The sequence below is a fragment of the Leiobunum rupestre genome, chromosome 5 (assembly GCF_980474605.1).
Source record: "Leiobunum rupestre chromosome 5, qqLeiRupe1.1.hap1, whole genome shotgun sequence".
Taxonomy (NCBI): Eukaryota; Metazoa; Arthropoda; class Arachnida; order Opiliones; family Sclerosomatidae; genus Leiobunum; species Leiobunum rupestre.
Genome location: NC_143388.1, coordinates 16,787,312 through 16,809,096, shown reverse-complemented (window position 1 = coordinate 16,809,096; position 21,785 = coordinate 16,787,312). Strand labels below are relative to the sequence as shown.

Genomic DNA, 21,785 nt, shown 5'->3' with positions numbered 1-21,785 from the left:
ATAAGAGGCGAAATAAAAAGTAGACTAAATTACCAAAGTAGAGGGTGTATCGTCGTATTTGTACATAACTCCGCTATTGTCCGCGTAGCGAACTTCGGCCAGGCGACCTTTAATGTCGAAAGAGTATCTTTCGGAGAGTTGACCGCGTTCCCAACGAGCGAGCCTTCCAAAACGATCATACTCTAATTCGACTCCGGTAATATTCATGGTTGGGTCCCAACGCAAAGGATTTCCAGGCTCATTGTACTTAACTTTAACCAAGGCCACTTGGTTGCGATCAAAGACAGTTTCGCTAAAATGTTCCCTGTCAAACTCGACCGCTAACAAAGTCTCGCCATTCACCTATTTCAAGACGAAAAATGAGAATCGTTGGATCTGTATGAAGAAACACTGGTAAAACATACCTTCATCTTTCGTCCAACTTGAGTAACTTGACGACTGGATCCTTTCCCTTCCTTACGCAGATAGTAACGCCACTCAATACGCTGCATAACAGCGTCGCTGAGGAGCAGCTTCATCTTGGCCGGAACGGGGAATGTCTCGCCGAGAATCGGATTCAGATCGGACAGCACGGGACTGGGGACGGTCTCCGTTGTCGAGGAACTCGAGTCTTGAGACGTCACTACGATGCTACCATCCGGATACTGAGTAATCCTTTCTTCGACCAAACCTTAAAAGATATTAGCGAGGCATTAGCGGACAGTATGGTTTAATAAAAATGTTTAAATAGTCTACTACGTACCAATTCTGGTGGACACGTCGGAGCCTTTGATCAACAGAGAAATGGGATTTTTATCGTTTCTCGTGACGGTAACCGAAGCGCCCTTAATGCTCAAATTATAGATTAAAGCGATAATTTGTCCGCTGGGAGTCACGGCCTTAACCAGTCTGCCGTAGGCGTCGTAACCGTAGACGTAAGCCCTACCGGAACTATCCATTTTGCTCTTTATAAGACCGGTACTTCCGTGATAGTCGAACATAGTCTTGAAATTCTCAGGGGTTGTAAAACTCTGCAGCATTCTCATTCTGGACATCTCCAAACGACATTTTCCACCCTGCGTATTCTCGATTGAGTTCACTTGGTTATTGTAGTCCCTGAGAATGTAGATCTTATTTCCAGCCGCGTCAGTGATACTGCTCAGTTTACCAAAACTAGTGTTAACGTTATAAGAGAACGTGTACACCGTTTTACCAGTCAGGATATTCTTGGTGGAAATGTGTTGGCCGTGTCGGTTGAAAACGTACACTTCTTGCGTTTCCGGAGCGTAGATTTCGTACTCTTGTTGTTGGTTCGGTTTAGGTAGAGACGCCATCACCGACCGAATTCTCAGATTACCCCTGTCGCAAATGTGCAGATGACCGTTGGGCGTCATGGTGATCGAAGATATAGTATTCAATTTCGACGTGGCTGCCAAGAAATGGTCGTCGTCCAAACATTTGCAGTTGATATCTAAACAACTGCATTTCGATTCGGCACCCGCGAATTTATAAATACGACCGTCGCTACCGACGACTCTGACTCTGTTCACCATTTGGGAATCGCTTTCCGCGACGTACAAATCACCGTTGGACCCAAAAGTGATACTCTGGGGAGATTCCAAGTAAACTTCCGTCGCCAAATCGCTCTTTTCTCTTCCTTGGGGAGACGTGGGGCAGTGCATAGCGCGACCGGTGACGATCTTCAACCTCTTGTCTTGGGTCAGTTTCAAGACCATGTGATCGTCCAAAATGTGGAGGGAACCGTCGAGAGGGTTGATTGCTAATTCGGTCGGCCATCTTAGACTAACTTGAGTCGCTGGTACTGTTCGGCCGCACGGAATAGGTTTCCAGTGACTTTTATGGTAGTGATCGCCGATTAGAGTGTGGATTATACCGCCACGATCTACCATTCTGATATTCGTACCATCAGCGATGTATATCTCGCCGTAAGGAGATATGGCAATTCCTAAATAGTAGAAGTATCCGTTAGAATCTATGGTTTTCTACGGTAATGGGTGTGTAATTACCTTTAGGATAAGCTAACTGCGCGTCCCTCGCTGGTCGACCGTCACCGCACAAGAGTTTATCTCCAGGTAGACATCGACCACCGTTTCCAACCACAGCCTCGGTGTTTTTGGTGACATCAGGGATTACGGATAGATCTATGGCCCGCAATACTTGATGTTTCTCGGGGTCCGATATGTAGAGCTTACCATCGGCGGGTCCGATTGCCAAATGATAGCGATAGGCCACTTGGGCAGCGCTAAAATAGTAATGGAAAATTGTTATAGAAACATTGCTAAACGGTAATAATTTTTTTTTTGGTTTTAATTTACCTCAATTCAACTACCGTTTTAACAACACCATCGGGAGTGATTCGTCTTATAAGATTAAAATCCCCAACGTAAACACTGCCATCTGGCCCACCGGTTAAAGCAACGGGTGCCAACAATTGTTGTTCTTTAGCAACTCCGTCACATTTGTCGCAATGAAGAGGTCTTTGCTGCCCATTACCCATCGAGTTGAGCATCACTTTTGGTTTGTTTTGAAGATATATGTTGGTACCGTCTCCCTTTTGTAAAATTCCTACAGACGCGTTTTACGTTATTGATTAGATACATTTATCTACAAAATTACAATAAAAAGTTTGATTTAAGAACACATACCTTCGTGGAAATTGTATCTGTTATGAATGTCCAGATTCCATCCTCCAATATCCGATATACTCATATCGTGTCCGCTAACTTGCGTCGTTTGAATTTCCCATATCACGTAGGGGCAGGTCGTGTACTCGTACCCAACGTAAACTGCGGGAATTAAGGTTCAATTCGTTACTCGAGTACTAAACGTACAACGACCTCAAAGGGCAAAGGGCACCTACCAACAGCGGTGGTAACGCCGTACACTTTCTGTCTGTAAACGTTTCTGCGATTCCAAGCGTAAGTAAACTTGATACCAGGATCGGCTTCGAAGGTTTTCTCGAACAAGATTCCTTCGATGGAAATTCGTAGATGAATAAGTCGCAATGTTGGAGGAATCGTATCGGGCGTCAACTGAAGTTGGATGGTAGACTGGTAACCACCGACTCGACTGCTGTGGTACACTAAATGCAACGCCGTTCCCGGTATGGCCACGCTTTCTTGAACCACCTGATACAAACGGCGAATTAGAAAGAATACCAACGGGACGCTAAAATTGCTAGGTATGAAATATTATTTACTTGAGATTCGACAAGGACTGAGCTTCGTTCGGGACATCCACCTTGGAAGCCGTGTTTCCAAGTAGCTAAAACCACCGGTTTCATACTATCGAAATCGTGGTCTTGACAGACTGGGGATTTGTACTCTGCCCTTTTGGTTTCGTCAACGGATAGAATGACTTTATTTATGACGATAATTTCGTTCCACGGCACAACCACAGTGCGTTCGTGGGGCTTGAACGGTTCGCGTTGGAAATGTAACGTTACCGCGCCACCGCCGTTAACCATCAAATCGAACCTACGCGAGGATCAAACCCCGATAGTTAAAACCACGTAGTTAAGCCCGAAAAATCATTTGCCAAACATCCCTCATCATCTCTACTTTCCTGGGGTAACCCAAGCCGATAACGTAATGAAAATTTAATCTCGCTACTTTAATAAATAACCGTAACTAAACTCCCTATCATCATTCTCGGAAAAGCAAAGTAAAAGGGGTCGAGGGAACATTCTAATTATTCCAAGATCAACTCCGCGAGGAAACAATTATCGGAAATAACAAACAACCGGATCGAGCGGAGCTTAGGGGCCAATTTTCACCATTAATCTACGGAGGGAAAAGTATATCCGGGAAACCGTCTCCGGATAAATGACGGAGGACGTTGGCAAACATTCTCGCAGGCGACGTAAATAAAAGACATTATGACGAAGGATTCGCTACTTACCAACCGGTCTCTCTGGTAACGGTGAATCCAAACAGTGGATCAGTAGCGACTCCGACTCGAATGCCCATCAAACCACTGCCGGAAGGGCTCACCACTTGACCTCGTATAACCGAGGCGCGGCTAAATGTAAACGCGGAAATTCGTTAGAGTTTGAGGCAATCTCGGTAAACGAGGGAAGACTTAAGCTAAGTACAGCGAAACATTCGCTGATGGATTGAAATTATATTTCCAAGGTGAAGCGTCGACAACAAAGTATCGTTCTAGCACCACGCTTATTACTAAGCTCCACGCGAGGAGAAAATGGCCGGGATTAGGGAGAGAAACGATTTAAAGCGGGTGGAAGAGTCGGGGTCAATTTGCCACGATTTATAACGGTAAGAGCGGGCAGCAAAGCTGTACAAAGTGGAAGGGATAATGTTCGTATTTTACACCTACCTTGCGTTAAAATGATTCCAAAACATGCTACAGGCAGCGAAAGATAGAAAATGAAAGAGTGGTTAGTCGGGATTAGTAGTTGTAATGGAATGAAATATTCGCCGCGATTTCATTCGATTAGTTAGGGTTTAAAGTGGTGGATATTAGTACATTCGCTTTGGAGAAAACCAGCCCAGAAAAGGTTGAATTTAATTATAGCTTTGAAAGTAGCTATTTCAATTCTCTATTTTCAGGTATTACGGTTGTTTTAATAAAAATAAATTAACACAATCGCAGCTATTTTATTAGCCGCGTATCAGTAACAAAATTTGATTTATTTTTATTTGATTAACTTAATTGCTCTGAATTTTTTTATGGAAAATCACCATTGGGTCGTTTAAAACTATAAATTTAAAAAAAATTAAACTGAAAATGCATTAGTTCTATTTTGATCTTGATTTGTTTCAAGGGTTCAAAAGAATAACTGAAGAATTCAATGGCTAATATCCCTGTTTGACAAATTTGGTTGGGAACATGACAAAAAAAATGCAGTTATGTTGATTTGAGTAAAATCAAAAGTAAATGAACCTTAGCTATCAGACTGCTACACTCCCCATGTTGGAGGCGTTTTCCCTATGAAGTTACATTTTGACCTCGAATTTGAAATTTTGCGCGCTCCTAGGCCGATAAAAAAACGTTATTGTTTTTTTATGAAATCATTTTTTATTCATAGATATAGCTAAACCCACAATTCCCAAGTGAAATTTATCACGGCTAAAGACGTTGATGGAAATTAGCTTTTATTTGACTCGATTTTCTCATCATTTCATAAGGAAAACGCCCTCACATTCTGAGCGCTATTTCGATAACTGCGGTTCATTTACTTCTGGTAAAATGTATTTGTGTATATTGATGGCATAACATTAAAATATTTAAAAAAAAATTATTATATCCATTCTGTATAAAATCAAAAATGACAAAAAAAACATGATTCGTCAGAAATGACAGTGCGCGTGTGCAGAAGAGGCTATTGAAATATCGAACTATCGATAGTATTGGTCAAATTCAAAATCGTGGTGGTCCGTAATGCCGACGTAAATGATTTTAATGAGGTACTTCGAAATACGGTCGATGGTGCCAATTTCACCCTTGGGCACCAAAAATAAACAGATATTTGTCGTCCGCTTAAGCATTTAGTATATGATTTGACCACGGTTTATATATTTAACGGGTTAGACTACTTCGGCTCAGAGATGGACGCTTATGAGCTACTCCCGCGTTTAGAGAATTTGAAAAAATCTACTTCGCGCCTACAGCGCCGGCTTGATTAAAGTTTCTGAACTATAATCAACTATTGTTAAAATAATATTTATATTTAAAAATGGAGCGCCACCTATATTTTAAATTTAAATGTATCTTAGATAATTAATAAATTTTTAAATACATATTATCAAATTATAAATACGGTAGCTCATGTGTATTTATAATTAAAATTTATAAAAATTTAATTTGTAATAAATTAATTAGTACTGTTTATATACATTAGAGGGCGTACCAGTAGCATAGTAGAAAACTGGGTTGCCTGTCAGAGGAACTTAAGAGGCTCAAAACGCTAGCACGTATGAAGGTACAAGTAGTCTAACCTGTGGAAATATATAAACCGTGATTTGACTAAAATACCGGATAAAGCGTAACATACTACCACTATTTAAAATTGAACTTACACAATCGATTGTTTGGTATTTCGATATCGGCCCCTTCTCCATTTGCGCATTGCTATTTTTGACGGATCGAAAATTTTACAGAAGTTTCGATTGACAAAAAATAAATGTCAAACTTCTAGACAGAGTAACAATTGCGTCCTAAAACCGTCCGCTATATTTACCACGGATAGCTTAGGGGTAAGCTCAATTCAGATCGTAGAATAAAGAAATTAGTTGGAAAAAATCGATACAAATACCACGGACGTCGGTGGAATATTAATAATAAACACTAGGAATAAAAGAATAGTAAGGGGTGAAAAAAGCGCCTCCTACCTGTCGTTGAAAGAACTTTTTCTGGCGTAGCTCTGCACGGAGTCCTCCTCGATGAGAAACTGCATCCGTTGGAAGAAAGAAGCGGTCACGGCGGGGGGCTGCTTGCGTAACAGAATGTCCAGTGGGTCAGCGGACGAAAAGCAGAGCGGATTGCTCTGACAGGCCTTGCTTTGGCAGCACTCACTGTCCGCGCAGTCAATCAGACCATCTGGAAGAAGGAGGGTGGGAATGAAAAAGAGAAACAAATTGTACTCATTACTCGGCAAGGCCTCCTTAACAAAGCCTCCACGCGGGAGATACAAGCCAGATATCGCGTCGTCCCACGGACCCTAGTAATATAGTGCCTGCCCTTTCCTCTACCCCAGAAAAAGAAGGCTTCCCAGCAAAGGGCTATTTTCGTAAAGATAGCTTACATCGTTAGCCGCGTCATATAGAAAAAGGGGGGCGTGTGGGGGGGAAAGAAATAAAGTTGCTAAGGGCGAAGGCGGATGAATTATGCTTTCAATATCTCAACGGATTATTAATAGTAATATACGGCGTCGGATTTCGCCTATTAAATCTAATAGATGGCGCTCGCTCGTTAAGTTTGATATTAATAAATTCCCCTCAATAGAAAGGGTTTTTTCTACAGCGGGGCTAGGTTATTATAGCTTGTCCGTTCCATTAAAAATAACGAACGCTCTGTACCGTTATCGTTGTCCAGTCTGTCGTCGCAATTCTTCTCTAAAGGGACGCTGCAATCGGGCCCGTTCCAGTTCGATTCGCACTGACATTGCCAGTCCTCCTCGCTCATAATGCAGTCGCCGTGGTTGTTGCAGTTACGGACGCATCCCTCTGAGGAAGAGTGTCGTCGGTTAAACGTTACGCGTTTTTAAATTTTCGGTCTAATAGCTTACCTAGAGTACAGTGTTGACCATTCCAGCCTTGAATGCAAAGACAGGTGCCGTTTTTACATTGACCGTGTTCCTGACAACGTGGGTCGCACAGTTTCTCGTTACACTTGACTCCGCTCCAGCCGTCCAAGCACACGCATTCACCACCCTGACAGTGACCATGTTGACCGCAGTCCAAATTACATTTTTCTGTTATTGTAAAATATGGTCCATTAATATACGTACGAGCGTTTTTCGGAGAAGCGATTGAAGCAAAATGGTACCTTGCGAACAGTCGGGTCCCGTCCATCTCTCGTCGCAAACGCAACGTTGCATTTCAGGGTCAAACTGTCCGTGTCCAGTACAATCCGGCAGGCAACGCAAAGCTTCGCTGTCGGGTTCGTTACAATCAGCGCCTTTCCAACCTTTACGACAGAGGCACATGCCACTGACGCAAACGCCGTGTCCGGAACAATCAGGGTCCAAACAGTCAACTACATCGCGAATGAAATGTTGAAACCAACTGAAACGAAATAGCTCTCAAGTTCGTACGGTACCTTCTTCGCAATTTTGACCCTTGTAGCCCGGAAAACAACGACACTGTCCATCGATACAATCACCGTGTCCGCTGCAGTCGGAAACTTCGCATTCGTCATCGCGTACTTGACATTCTCGACCTTTCCAGCCGGGACTGCAAAGGCATTCGCCGCCCATGTACTGACCACGACCGCTGCACAACACCGGACATACTCCTGCGGAATAACCAAAGTTGAACGGAAATTCTCGCTAATTTTAAAGTTAACTTCAAATCCATTTCGTCTTTTCTTATATTAAAGGCCTTCTCGAAACGCTACTGGTAAATTTTCTAAAGATATTTATTCCGGGAAATGGACTCCGGAAAAATCAAAGATAAGAAACGGCGATGCCAAGTTCTCATTAAAAAAGGAATAGACCACGGAACATTAAAGCTAATCCCAGCGAAGACCCGAAATTAACTTAAAAGCAAGGAGTCCCTGAGAGGTGATAGTTAAAGAACCCTTCTCGGGATTCTGGTATTCCGCGGATCCGGGCGCGCTATTAAGGGGGACCCAAATATCAAAGCGAAGTAGAGGCCGAAGAGATCCTGGGAGAGAGGGCGGAGGGGCGCGGAAAGGGAGCGAGGGAGTCTTTAATTACTTTTCGAGATTCTGCCTTTCATCTATGCCTGCTTCAATTAACGAGTCATCTAACTAGGGACAGTTCGGCAGAAAGGGGTCCCGAATCACGTTTGCCCGAGTCGCGAATTTCAAGCAGTCCATCCCCCCTCGTACACCGAGAAAGCAAAGAGAGGAGAGATGGAAAGTTAGGAAGGGGGGGTTCTCCTAGTCAATATCTGTCATCCCAATGTCCCTCGGATCTTGTAGGAGCGCGAAGGGCCAAAGAGATTGAGTGAAACGAAGCGGGGAACGCGTAATATTAGAGAACGCCCTCTGTTAAGGGGAATGGCCAGTTTTCCCTCTTCGCCCCGATATCCTTTTGAACTCTTTTCCGCCCCTGGCGCGATGAAAACAATCTCCTCCCTTTCCTCGCATCCATACTCAACGCGTTTCTAGTCCCGATATACCCATTGGCCTCCCGACTAACGAACTATTAATAAGTTTTAAAAGTTGCGGATACTAAGATTTAATGAGGCATCTAATTAGAAAGCGAAAGGAACTGGAAAGAGACGCGAAAAAAAGATAGCGAACTACTTACTGTAGGCGCAAGAGTCTCCGGCGTAGTCCGTATCACACATGCAGCGTCCTGTCGTGCACGTACCGTGTCCGTGGCAGTCGTAAGGACATGGTAGGCTGGATTCGTCTAGATTACGGAAATTCAATTAGATACGAGTCACCGAGACTTATTTATAGGCCTAATTGACCGCGAATAGCCCATACCTGTCAACACGGACACGAAAGTGATGTCCTGGTTTTTATCACCGTCGTTATAAATAGAAATGTACCATAGACCCCGATCCAAGAATTGAATGAATTCAACGTTGAAGGAGTCCTGATTAAGAATGTACTCGTTAGTCGGATGGCGTGATTAGATAAAAGCAGTTTAAGAGGAGGAACGCACCATGGGTGATCTCTTGGCTCGCCTGTCTCGCGCCCTGAGGACTTCCAGGAAGTCGTACCTCGTGTGACTAGGGATGTCGTTTCTTCGGCCAAAGACGCCGAGACTAGCCCCATAGGGGAGAGAATAGTTAAATTTCACTAATGAGGGGTCCCTCTGATGAAACTGAATGTTCCAATGACCATAGGCGGGTATGGTATGAGTATTTTTCTTCCCTAGTTGAACCTCGTAAAACGCCTCACTAGTTGGTGGTATTGTTTTGGAGGGCAGCATCTGAGAGCCTGGAAAACAAATGGCGAGACAACATTGAAAATGACATTCGACCAACGCGCGAGGTCCAACGAGCTTGTTTTTAGTACGGGAACAAGATTCGACTAACTTTATCAGGAATGGGCCAATTTCTCACTATAAAGGTTGGAATTTGGTTAGAAGATCATTAAATAGTTAATAACTACGATAACACCAATATAAGCCATAGCGTATTCGTTTTTCGTTCCTTCGTAACGCATTCAGTCAATCATAGTCTTCCATATTTCTATTCAAAAACATTTTTCATCTTCGCCACAATCGTTGGCATTTGTCATTTCCGTGTTAGTAGAATCACGAGTCGTGTTAGTCGACGGTGGTTTTCCGGTAATTGGCCTTGGGAATACAATGTCAACAACCAAGGGCAGCGCTTGCTCATGCATTCTCGACACATTTGTCTCCGGCGCTTCCGAACGAGGGAGGAAGAGAAGTACTTAGGCGGAGCTAAAGCCATGCATTTACGTGACATCACACATTCATCCACTTACCAGCCACGGAAACCGTCACGCCATCTTCGTCAACTGTACCGTCATCGGTTTCGGTAGCTAAGGTAATCTGGCAGCTACAGAAAGGTCCAAAGTTGAGGTTAGGTAACACGCAATTTACGCGGTCGGATTCGATTGGATCCGTTTCATCCGTCGTCGAATCCGAATAGTCTTCGGTACCAAGGTCATTCGTTTTCGGTGAAAACAGAGCGGGTTGGTTAAGATCCGTACTATCCGGATTCGGATTTGATTTAACGGTGGCGCCACTAGCCGTAGAAGTGTAAGGTTGTTCGACCAAATTAACCGAATCATCCACGTCATTTTCCGAAGACTTTTCCGGTATGTACAAGAACGGTGGTGGATAATGAGAATTGGTGGAGAAGGAATTGATTTCGTTGTCGGTTGTGTTGACGTCGGCCGTCACGGGAAGGACGACGTACGCGGCCACATCGTCGCGTTGTATATTCTTGTCTTCCATCGAATCGGTCCTGGAAGGATCTATTGTTGTACTTTGGCTAGTTAAGAGAGGATGACTTTCCAAACTCGGCGTTTGATTTCCCGGGATAGTAGTTGAGGCGTATCCTTTCTCGTCCAAATAACGGACAGTGGTCTTATGGGGTTTCTTAGAGGTAGTAGGCGCCTGCTCGTGTCCGGAGGACCAAGCGGTTGTGGTTTCTCTATGATGGAAATCCTTGGTTGTTCTCGCGTGGTGTTTAACCGGATCACGGGTCGTAGTGGGTGCCTTATCCGTGGCAATTTCAGTTACGATGTCTTTGGGTTTAGAGCTACGAAACTCTTCGGAGACAACGGTTAGCTTCGTAGTCGTTTCCTTAATATACCTATTGACTTTGAAAAGCTCCATGGATTTGGGTGGAGGTATGGTTGGATCTATTTCAACGTGCTTCGAGTAAGTGCTCTTGGCTGAGCTTGCTTTCCTCGACTGCCCGTCATCAACGATTAAATCTTCCTCAACCAATTCTTTGTGGACCGGGTTGCGGGTCGTCGTACGAGGTTCTTTCAAGGCCTCATCTAACGTCTCCAATGTCGTAACTGCGTGAGTTCCAACGCCTTTCATAGGAGACAACCTTATTTCTTCCATCGCCGGCAATTTCGGGTGATGTCCAGTGTGGATCTTTGGTTTCGAATGGTGATGTTCTTGTTTGTACAAAATATCGTGATGATCAGCCTGAACGTGACCTCCGTGAAATATTGTTTTATCGTGTTCATTCGATTCTTTAGACGAGTGAACATTCGATTTCTTACTCGAGATATCAATGACGTGGCTACCTTTACCAAAATGAATACCGTCGTTACTTCCATCGCTCATATGGTTATTATCCTGGGTTCCTTTATCCTCATGACCGTCATGATGACTGACTTTATCCAAATGAGCGTGTTCTCGAATTTCTTTGCCCAAGGGTTCGTCATTAAAATGGGCGTTTATACGTTCGGATGGCAGTCGAGTCAAATCCTGGTCATGGACCAATTTAGAAGGCGCTTTCTTCAGTGGCAGTCTCATCTCCTCCATCGGAGCCCTCGAGGACATATATCGCGACTCGTCTTCCACGTGGCTCTTCGCTACCGGCTCTAAGCTATCTTGACTACCACCTACGCTAATTTGAGAATCGGTATGCCTAACTTCGTCGCCTCGCAGATTGAGAGCGGCAGGCTCCCCGCTGCCCAAGGCGTCGCTAAAAAGTGTATCAATAGACGAAGGGTCGTCGTCCGGCTGGGCATCCCTGATCACTCTGACCCTAGGTCGGTCAGAGTCGAGCGGGGGGAAATGCTCTTCTTCATAGTCATACGTACTTTTAAGTCTCGTGCCTTCGGCGATTACTCCCATATCATCTACCATCACAGGACAGTTTGGAATACTCGCGTATTGCCCACTCAGTATCGAATCGGCTGGACGGAGAAAAATAGAACGAGGGCAAAAGCGTCGTTAATGTCCGGAGTGCGATAGCAATTAACGGGAAAGAGTCGACCTACCAATGAAGTAGGCTAGCGCCGCTAGCAGCACTAATGAGACAATGATGAAGGCAATGGCAGTGCATTTCCAACTGCAACGTGAAGAGAGAGTTTTCCGAATATGAAATCGCGAATTGGCGAAATGGCTGGACATAGGACGTCTTAGATTGTTTCGGACGGGTAGCGCCGGCACCGGACCTCCGCCGGTTGAGTATGACAGGTGACACCTGCGCAATCACAAGCAACAATTAGAATCTTTTCAAACAAATACCAACACATTTATGCGTATTCCAATGTTAAAAAATAAATTATTATCAGTGTTCCGAGGTGGAAAATGCCAGGTGGACAATAATGTGGAAAATAGTGGAACATTCCGGCCTGGGAAAAAGTGAATTTAGTGGCCAATCTGACCAAAAGTGGCCAATAAATATTTTTACCACAGAAAATTATAAAATAATAATAAACAAATATTTTAAGACATAAATTTTAGATTTGGGCTACTTAAGGCAAATATAAATGCATAGGAATGGTCAGATTCTGATAAACATTAAAATAGTTTTTTTTTTGGAATAATTAATTATAAAATTGTAAGTTCAGTGTAAACAAAGACATTTTTTACTATAAACTTCTTAAAAATTTAATTCCAATTACTATTTTAAGCTTTGAAATGCATTTTTCTTTATTGGCCACTATTTGCCAAATTTGAACTATTTGCCACTGGCCTGGACTTTTCTCGCAAAACGTGGCTTTTTAGGGACACGGATTATTAATTTCTTTAAAATAAATAAAATGTATTATTACTAAATACCCAGGTTAACGAGCATTTTAAATCCAGGTTTCTTAAATTGATAATCCAAATGTTTATTCTTTAGGGCAGTTAATTATCTAACTACCTTGAATATTTAAATATTTTTAAACGCTAAAATACAAAAAGGCTACACTTGATTTAAAAAAGCTGATATTCCTAGGAAGCTTTACTTAAAGTTTTAACTGTTCGCAGTGGCGTAGCTAGAAAATGGAGGCCCAATACAACTCATCCGGCGTATCGGACAGTTAAGCTTGTGGTCTCTAAAAATAACGTGGATGTTTATTAGAAGACAAACAAGTCTAAAAACCAGAGCTCTTTTCAACCTAATATAAAGTACTGTTTCGAAAATCTTTGATCAATTTCGACAAATATATTCGGTACAACTCGGTACCACAAATAATCAAAGCCACGTTATCCAACTTTCTCAAAAAAACTGCGAAAATTATTTGTCAAATCCACAATGTGTGGTACGGAAAAAAAACCCGCAAGTTAGATTAAAAGCTAATCTCACGGGAGCCAAATCCCCTGAGCCAAGTTGCGCCAAAATCCAGGTTACACTAATTAATTTTTCTAATTAGGATTTTCCAATCAGGACTGGCGAACTCGGATAAAAAATACACCGAAGCCTATTTTTGTTTAAAAAAAACCCCGAGACTGGCTTTCGTCATTGACCGAACGAAAAAAAATCTAAAAGAGGCCGATTAATTTAACCCGCGGGTCGAGATTAACTTTTAGATTAGGAGAAGGAAGAATAACCGAAAATCCCTCAAGCACGGCTGGTCGACTCTTCTTTGTATTATTATCCCATGGACGCGAGGAGTCAGCTAAAGTTCGAGATATAGACGCCGCTAAGTAAGGCGGTCGCATTATTCAGACTTCATTCCTCCGAATTCTGGAGCTCTAGATATCCAGAATATAGACAAAAGGATCTATAGCTGACCGCGTTTTCGAAGGAATAAAATTGAAGAATCGTGTAGCGAGATTAAAAGTCAAAAAGGGGGAAGAATAATATTTGAGAAAGCTAGTCTTTCGAGTCGCCGCGATGGACGAGAATTTTAAAAGCAAATTCAATAAAAGAAAAGTCAGTTCCTCCGCTAGATGGAGGCCTGTACGGTCTCTCTCTTTTCTCTTATCTCCGCTTACCAAAATGGCTGAAACGCGAAAATGGGCCCCCAAAACAAATCGCTGACGAGGCTCTGGAATTTTTATTTCGATGCAGCTTGTTGCAGTTTTACCCCGATAATAGTGACCCGAAAAATCTCCAAAATCCGCCTGAAATTTGGACAAACGTGTATAGACCCAGGGTTAAGGGGTTATTATTGCTATAGAAAGTGGAAATTGGTGAAATCAAAGATAATATAAATTTCGCACCCTAGATTTGAATTAATTGTCTCGCATTTTGGTAATAGCGTTTACCCACTTCCTATTAAAACTCCGAAACATTTAGCTCCATAGTTAACATGGTAGCCAACTATAGATAGGACTACGATCAACTTTGATAAGGCGATGTTCACCCAACAGCCGGTCATCAAAGTTCGCCATGATAGGAGGCAACGACAGATGGAGACCGATTTTTCGGAGGTCACATGCCGGAAGTGGGTAAACGCTTCGTTACAGAACTGGAAGGGGAAAATTCGGGAATTGTCTTCCCCCCGCCCGTAAAACATTCAGCGTAAAGGTTCGTCCAAAGAAATTTGTACACAACTCTGTCTTAGCGTGTTTAAAGGCTAGCTGCGTTCTCCTTGCGTTTGTTACTTCTAGGGTAAACTAAGTAACAGATTCTGTCTTACCTGTCAGGATTGTTCTTTGTTTCGTCCGCATGAATTGACCCCCTTTGCGGGACGTGAAGCTCGCTTTTCTGCGGAGATGTAGCCTGGCACTTAAATCCATCTAATTAAAACAAAATTATTTAAAAGTTAATTTACAGAAAAAATATTAAAGGCCAAGGATTTCTTCTGCCAGTTTTCCCTTAAAGTTTTCTTCCCGCCGCGCAAATATCCTGGTGGTAAGCCAACGTGTTCTGCGGTTGGCCTACCACCAGGATATTTGCGCGGCGGGAAGAAAACTTTAAGGAAAACTGGAAGAAAAAATCCTAGGCCTTTAAGATTAGACAATATACGCTTAAATAAAACCTGTTCAGTGATTTGCCTAGAAGTAGTAATACAGAGAGGCAGGACAGACTTCTAAAAGCGTTATATTTTAAAGCGCGCGCTGCGTAATATTTCGATATAGAAGGGTTCGTTCAATTTCGCACGCGCCATCAACAAATTAAACTAACATAAGCACGTGACTATTTTATTCGGTGACTCGCGCGCATGCGCGTAGGGGGAGAAAGAAAAAGAGTGTGGCAGCTAGGAGCAACAAACACAGCACCCCACACAAGGAGAACGCAACCCGTCAAAAGTCATGCATTTTCTTGTGTACAATTTTAATTGGCTAGACGCTTTACCGCCTGCTGCCGTCGGAAGGGGAAAATTTGGAAATTGTCTTCCCTCTTTCCGTAAAACGTTCAGCGTAAAGGTTCATCCAATGAAATTTGTACACATCTCTGCGTTAGCGTGTTTAAAGGCTAGCTGCGTTCTCCTTGTGTCTGTTGCTCCTAGGGGGCATTTATTGAAACGCCTATTCATATCTAATAATTCAAAGGTCTACCTAATTCTAATAAAGTCAAAGGAATTGGCGGTTCTAGTGTAGTACCTTGATGGTTCGATAGATGTCGTAATCGTCAGTCAGTTTAAACCAAAATAACTTGCACCAATGTTATACACCTTTAATAATGTTAATTTGCATATTTTGTAGTAGATATGATACGTTTTTAAAAAAATAACGAGTAATTTTTTATTTAAATTGTTAAATTATTAGAACGTCTCTTGATAAAATTAAAATATTTTGCGTTGCAGCTACGACAGGTGGCGATACTGTAAGGAATCACTTTGGTGGAACGCGGAAAAGCATCCAAGGTGTTTTCTAGAACCACTACTTAGACTCTAGCGCCACCGATATTTTCTTGCGCGCCGCTGCCACCGCCGCAGATAAATTTTTATCCCACCACCGATTTTTTTTTGATTTTCTACGTAATTTTTTTCTCCTTCAAAAAAACGTAGGATATTTTCAAATTTCCAAAAGAGGGTGGGTGGGGGGGGGGGGAACCTTTATCCATTCGCACCGCCACCGAAAACATTTAACGCCGCCGAGGGTTTTAGAAAAAACAGCACGCCACGCCGCCGCCGGGTGATTTTCGTGAAACGCCGCCGCCGACCCAAATCAAATCGGCGCTATGCTCTACCGCTACTAGCTTTAAGCCGACTGTCAAATTTATAAATAATATTTTTTTTTTTTAAATCTAAACAATTTAAGGTTTGTGTAATCTCATTTTGTTTAAAAAAAGTAAAAGCACTTTTGATAGTTCCCAGAGGTATTATTACTAGTTTTCGGTTGAAGTGGAACGATTTTCCAATTATTTTCTTCTTTCGGTAATCGCCGATAAAAAGCGGTCATTAGAGAGCAGTGAGTTAGCGCCAAAAGGAACGAACGGGAAAAAACAGAAGAATGACGTTGCCAAGACGCCGCGCTAGGTGGCGCTAAAACGGTTATCCCAACGCGCCTATCAAGGCCCGCCGTCTACGCTAGCTTTCATAAATCTCTTCTTTTATAGTCGATCTAGCTCAGAAGCTTTATAGCTACCTATATATTGTAGCGAGAAAGTGAAAAAAAAACGTTAATTGAAGTCATAAATATCGTTTTTACCAAACAAAAAAAAGATAAAACAATTTCGCAGTGAGCGTTAGAAGTGATGCTACTTATTAAGTTGCGGATTCACGGAGTAGTTGGATTAAGTTTAAGTCTCGTATTTTCCAGTTATAAGTTGGATATCTGTTCTAAACCATTTTGTTTTAACTGAATTACTTTGCGTAGGGATACATAAATTAAAGGAATCCATACCTCTACTCGGAATGCTTATCGCGCCAGATTTTCGTTTCGATGTGGCTGACGGTTTTTTTGACGTCAGTATGTTAACTTAACAAACAACAACGTGAGAGGGGAGCGCGCGCAAAGAGGATTTTTTCTCTAGTAGGCGGGGCCAAAGCCGTCAGAGTGATCTTATCATACGCGATACTGCGGGATAAGCATTCCAAGTAGAGGTATGGATTCCTGTAAATTATATTTTATCGATGTAATAGTTTTAGAAATATGCTTTGTCACGCATTTCCTTCGCACTATTTTTCCTACAAAAACGTCTTTTGACAAATCAATTTAACGGTTAAAATTTGAGGTCATCTTACTATTTGGCACATTGAAATTATAAAATACTGAAGCCTTTTAGTTTTTCGAAACAAAATGCAAAATTACAGATTGGCGCCTGTAGAAGTGTTCAACTAGCAACACACCGGTGTTCAGGGAAAAGCTTAACACAAGTGACTTATGGATGGAATGCAATACAAATAAAATTATTGCATTTTCTTGTGTATTAATTATTTCCTTTTCAGTATTAAAAATTAAGTTAACTATTAATTAAATTTGACTTCTTAGAAGGAATTAAAAAGAATCAGATAATTTTTAGGGCTCTATTGAATTATAATACGGATCAATTTATCCACAAAAAAAGGCGAGAGGTGAGAAAGAAAAAGAAGCAAATACAGAAAAAGCCAATTAGTTAAAAAAAATTAGATTTTTCACCCAAGAAATTCTTTCATTTTAATTAAATTTACTAGTGGGCTATTTCTCTTTGAAGACACCAGGGGGGAAAAACTATATCGGCCTCAGTATGGTAGAAAAATAGGATACAAATGAGACTATGCTGGCGCAACTCGAGGCAACTGGAAAATCATTTTAAGCTTCTCGAGTTTAAATTACGTAGAATGCGATGAAAGCCAGGCCTTTTCATAGAAGCGGCGCCATCTATACGCGAAGAAATTCCTTACTTTTAGGATAAAGGAAAGAAAATTGAGCCTAGAGATTAACTGGAAAGAAAAAAGGTCTCGAATCTAATTTTAAAAGTCCGTCGGAATCCGAATAAAAAGTTGGGGGGAAAATGTATAAAAAATTGGGGTAAGGCATTTTAGATTATTCAAAGATTAATTTCTTTCGCGTTTTGCAATGCCCCTCACCCCTTTTTCTCTAAATATTTAGTCTCGCTTTAGCCACAAAAAAAAAGGCACGATATCGAAGGATTTATAAGATAATGGGATCAAGAACGCGTCTATGGAACTGAGAACAAATACCTGAAGGTATGAAGACCGATCCCGAAGGCGTCCTGGCCAAACAGGATTCGAACTCTCGTTCAGCTGGGTGGTCCCTCATTGGGCCGTTGTTACTGACATCTGGCGGTGGTGGTGCGTTAGGTCCTCCAACTACTGGGCGACAACCAGTACGGCCCATAGACAACGTCCGCGGCGGGATGGCCGAGTGGTTGACTGGACCGTCCAGTAATCCTTCAAAAATAACAGAAAATTAACTATATTAATTATAATTAAGTTTTTTAAAATAAAATACAATTCTATAAAAATACTTCCTTGATTTAATAATTATACCCCAAAATCAATATTTACAAATTATTATCTAGTTTTTAAAATATATTTTGGCAATTTTTGCGCCAGTTCATTGTTTGCTTGAGGGTTAGGTTAACTATTATATTTAAATTGATGAAAGTATTTTAATAACTAGAGAAGTGAAATAAAATTAGTATTGAGTGTCAATAAAAAGTTGAAAACATTTAATTTGCACTGGAAACATATATGGCTAGTATTTTATTATTTAATCCAAAAGGATTATTTGAGTAAAATACAAATCATACCTGTTTTCTCATTATTAAAAAATTTTACTTTTTTGGTAACGTCCCATTTGTTTTAAAACAGTTATTCTACATAAATATAAATAACTACTTTCTGCCAGTACTATTTTCCTAAGCGAATCTCAACCAAAGTTCGTCATTTGTGAAATATTTTTTTGGTCGAACTTCAAACATTGTCACCCTACCATTTCACATATGGTAAAAATAATATTTTGATTCACGCAAAAAATATTAAAAAAAAAAACAACAAAATCTCTCTACTTCGTAAGAAACTTGGCTGACAGTCAGTAAGCACGTCACACTCGACGACAAAACATTGGCGAGGTGTAGTCAGCGAAAAGAACGACTCCACTTCGAAACGAAAAGAGCGGGCATTTTCGGTTTTAAATTCGGGATAAAACCGGGATTCGGAACCCGTTAAGTAGCCAAGAGTCAGAGAAGAGACTGTGCCCGAAAATACGAAAGGCGTGTTATGGTTCCGGAGGGAACTGTTGACTTATTTACGCGTTTCGGTGTCCGGCTGCGAGCGCCGAGCCGATACTTTTCACCACCCTGGTAGCGAAGATTTTTTACCATGCCCGGCACGTCCTCCACTAGAACCGAGGCATTGAAGTCAACCTTTTGACACGGCGCGTCGTCCCTAAACTATACCATTCGGGGTTTCCCGCTTGTCCTCGCAAATTTAGTCGCATTCCCGTAGCGATCTCTTTATATTTCCCGCCAAGTGAAGCTTCTCTCTCTTTCCACGAACGGACGTGATCCAGGTCCAAAAGAGGGGCGAACAGCGCCACCTTACAATGAGCGACAGTACTAAATTTTCAAACCCTCTTTTACTTCGAATAAAAAGTTGTTTTGCTCAGCGTTAACTCTTTTTTGAATACCGGTTATATAGAGTTTCCGTTAGGAATTTAAACTCCGTACTTTCCGCGAATACCGGTCGTGGAAATTTACGCGTATTTTTACGGCAGTTTTACAACCTACGAAAAGCTCGCGTTACGGTGTTTTTTTAAACTTTCAAATCTACTTTCGCGGCTTACAAATAAGGGTATTAAAAATGGTTTTAGGAAAACGATCTCGCGCTTACATTTGAAACTCACTCTCGTTAATTAAACAATTACAAATAAAATTTCACTTCTACATTAAAATTAAAATAATTAGTTAATCATGAGTTGCATTTGAGTTATACGTTTAAAAATTGTGAAAGGTTTTTTTTAATTTAAAAAAATAGTAAAGTGCCATCCTACCAAAACCTATCACACCATTACTTTCATTCATTTCAGTCTAAAAACGTAAAAAAAGCTTTAATGTCCTATTTACTTATAATTTAAACAGCTTGCAGATTAAAATTAAATTTCGATTGAAATGTAACTCTGTCTTAATAATAATATAATACTGGTTAACATCAGTTACATTAAGTCTCGTTTTTGTTGAGTTATACGTTTAAAAATTATGAAATGTTTTTTAAATTTAATAAAAATAGTAAAACGTAAACATTTATCAAAATCCGAAATTAAACAGCCACCTTACCAAAACCTATCACATCATTACGTTTGTTCATCTCAGTCTAAAACGTAAAGAAAAGCTTTGATGCCCTATTTACTTATACATTACACGGTTTCTAAAATACTATCTTAACTATTGGCAAGTTTTGAAGAATTTATTTTGAAATTTAACTATCTCATTACATATAGTCTCGCTTTTATCGATTACTGCGTGTCAAAATAAATTTAATATTTTAAAATTTAATAGAAATAATTAAATGTGTGCTAAAACGCCCAATTTCACTGCCATCCTGCCAAAATATATCACACCATTACTTTCTTCATCACCATTTTAAAACGTAAAAATGCTCCAATTCAGTAATTAACTTTAAATTTAAAAAAATTCAAATTACTACCTTAACTATCGGCAAATATGTTTAATTAAGCTAGGTGTCCTGTAGAAAATCCACTTAAACGAAGTTCAGAAAACGCAAAAAGTCTGGCCTTTTTTCATTCATTTTCAGTACGTTTGGGAAACCTATTCTAACAATGGAGTTTACGCGCAGACATTTCGTCTGTCTCGAAATGGACAAAGAGAAGAGAAGTGATGAAATATTCGTATGATCCGTGGCCAAGTGGTCTATTTATAGTCGAGAAGTAGATTCGGCCCAAATAGGTCACCAGGGGTCATGCCCCGTCTCGATGCGAGCCTAAAATATAGCTCAGCCTGACATTAAACCTTTCTCTATAGTGTCTTCTTAGAAATAGTTCTTTACCCTTTCATAAATTGCCCAGAACTTTCGTCCATTTTATCAAGTGCTTTTTTTAAGTAAGGCTCATAAGAAAGACGATGGATAGGGCTTGTTCGCATCTAAGGATGCTATCAGTATAAGGAAGACGAGTCGCTATAGCAACAGTTTTTTATTAGCTTGTTTTGCCAAAGGAAGTTCCGCTAAAAGACTCCTTTGAGATTTTCCTACTAAGGCTATACTAAAAGGGTCGATTTACCACGCTAGTCTCAAAAAAGGTTTAACATTTTGTTCCACGTTTTAATCACCTTCGCTTTTTAGCGTGTTTTAAATTCTGTATTTAAGAGACGCAAACCAGCTCGCAAAACAAGCGCGTAACATTTTATCGCAATTCCTAAAAGTTAGTTCTTTGCAAAATTTAACATTTAAAACCGGCTAGACAAGAACAAAAAATACAACTACAAAACAGAACGAAGGAAGCTGCCTGAGAATGCTCGAATTCTTTGTAAGGAAACTCGTAAATCGGGTTAATTAGCGGCGATTTCGTGTCCAAACGCCGTCATCCGGGCCAGAAGCGAATTAAACGGCGGAGCTTCGAAAAATAACCTTTTCCAAGTACCGCAGCGCCACTCTCGGTAACGATTGAAGCTAAATATTTTGAAGGGAAAAGCGTCCGCCATTAAACGTCTCATCACGATTACGTCTAAAAGCTTCTTTTTAGCCGCCACCGGATGGCGCTAAAGAGTTATAAGGCTGGGTTTTAATAAGGCCGCGTACGTTTTACCGCGACTCCCGCCTATTTCCACACCAGTAAAAATTTTAGCCAATATAAATCTTGTCTTAATCACTATCTAAGGTAAGGAGGCCATATTTTTAAAGTC

At 41.1% G+C, this 21,785-nt stretch overlaps 1 protein-coding gene across 1 annotated transcript in view; it reads right to left on the bottom strand.

The window, feature by feature from the left end:
- Positions 1–21,785, bottom strand: part of LOC149943652 (teneurin-m-like) — a 71,393-nt gene that overhangs the window by 4,320 nt on the left and 45,288 nt on the right. Inside the window, exons 3-24 of the mRNA XM_090176134.1 lie at positions 18,106–18,315; positions 14,674–14,773; positions 12,097–12,302; positions 10,111–12,012; positions 9,320–9,597; positions 9,139–9,250; positions 8,957–9,061; positions 7,780–7,974; positions 7,507–7,716; positions 7,247–7,432; positions 7,038–7,184; positions 6,351–6,558; positions 4,336–4,362; positions 3,901–4,020; positions 3,200–3,476; positions 2,861–3,128; positions 2,646–2,786; positions 2,316–2,565; positions 2,007–2,242; positions 743–1,945; positions 405–670; positions 34–342 (exon numbers count right to left, since the gene is read on the bottom strand). Of these exons, the coding sequence (XP_090032260.1) occupies positions 34–342; positions 405–670; positions 743–1,945; positions 2,007–2,242; positions 2,316–2,565; positions 2,646–2,786; positions 2,861–3,128; positions 3,200–3,476; positions 3,901–4,020; positions 4,336–4,362; positions 6,351–6,558; positions 7,038–7,184; positions 7,247–7,432; positions 7,507–7,716; positions 7,780–7,974; positions 8,957–9,061; positions 9,139–9,250; positions 9,320–9,597; positions 10,111–12,012; positions 12,097–12,302; positions 14,674–14,773; positions 18,106–18,315 (6,956 nt within the window). The remainder of the gene's footprint in view (positions 1–33; positions 343–404; positions 671–742; positions 1,946–2,006; positions 2,243–2,315; positions 2,566–2,645; positions 2,787–2,860; positions 3,129–3,199; positions 3,477–3,900; positions 4,021–4,335; positions 4,363–6,350; positions 6,559–7,037; positions 7,185–7,246; positions 7,433–7,506; positions 7,717–7,779; positions 7,975–8,956; positions 9,062–9,138; positions 9,251–9,319; positions 9,598–10,110; positions 12,013–12,096; positions 12,303–14,673; positions 14,774–18,105; positions 18,316–21,785) is intronic.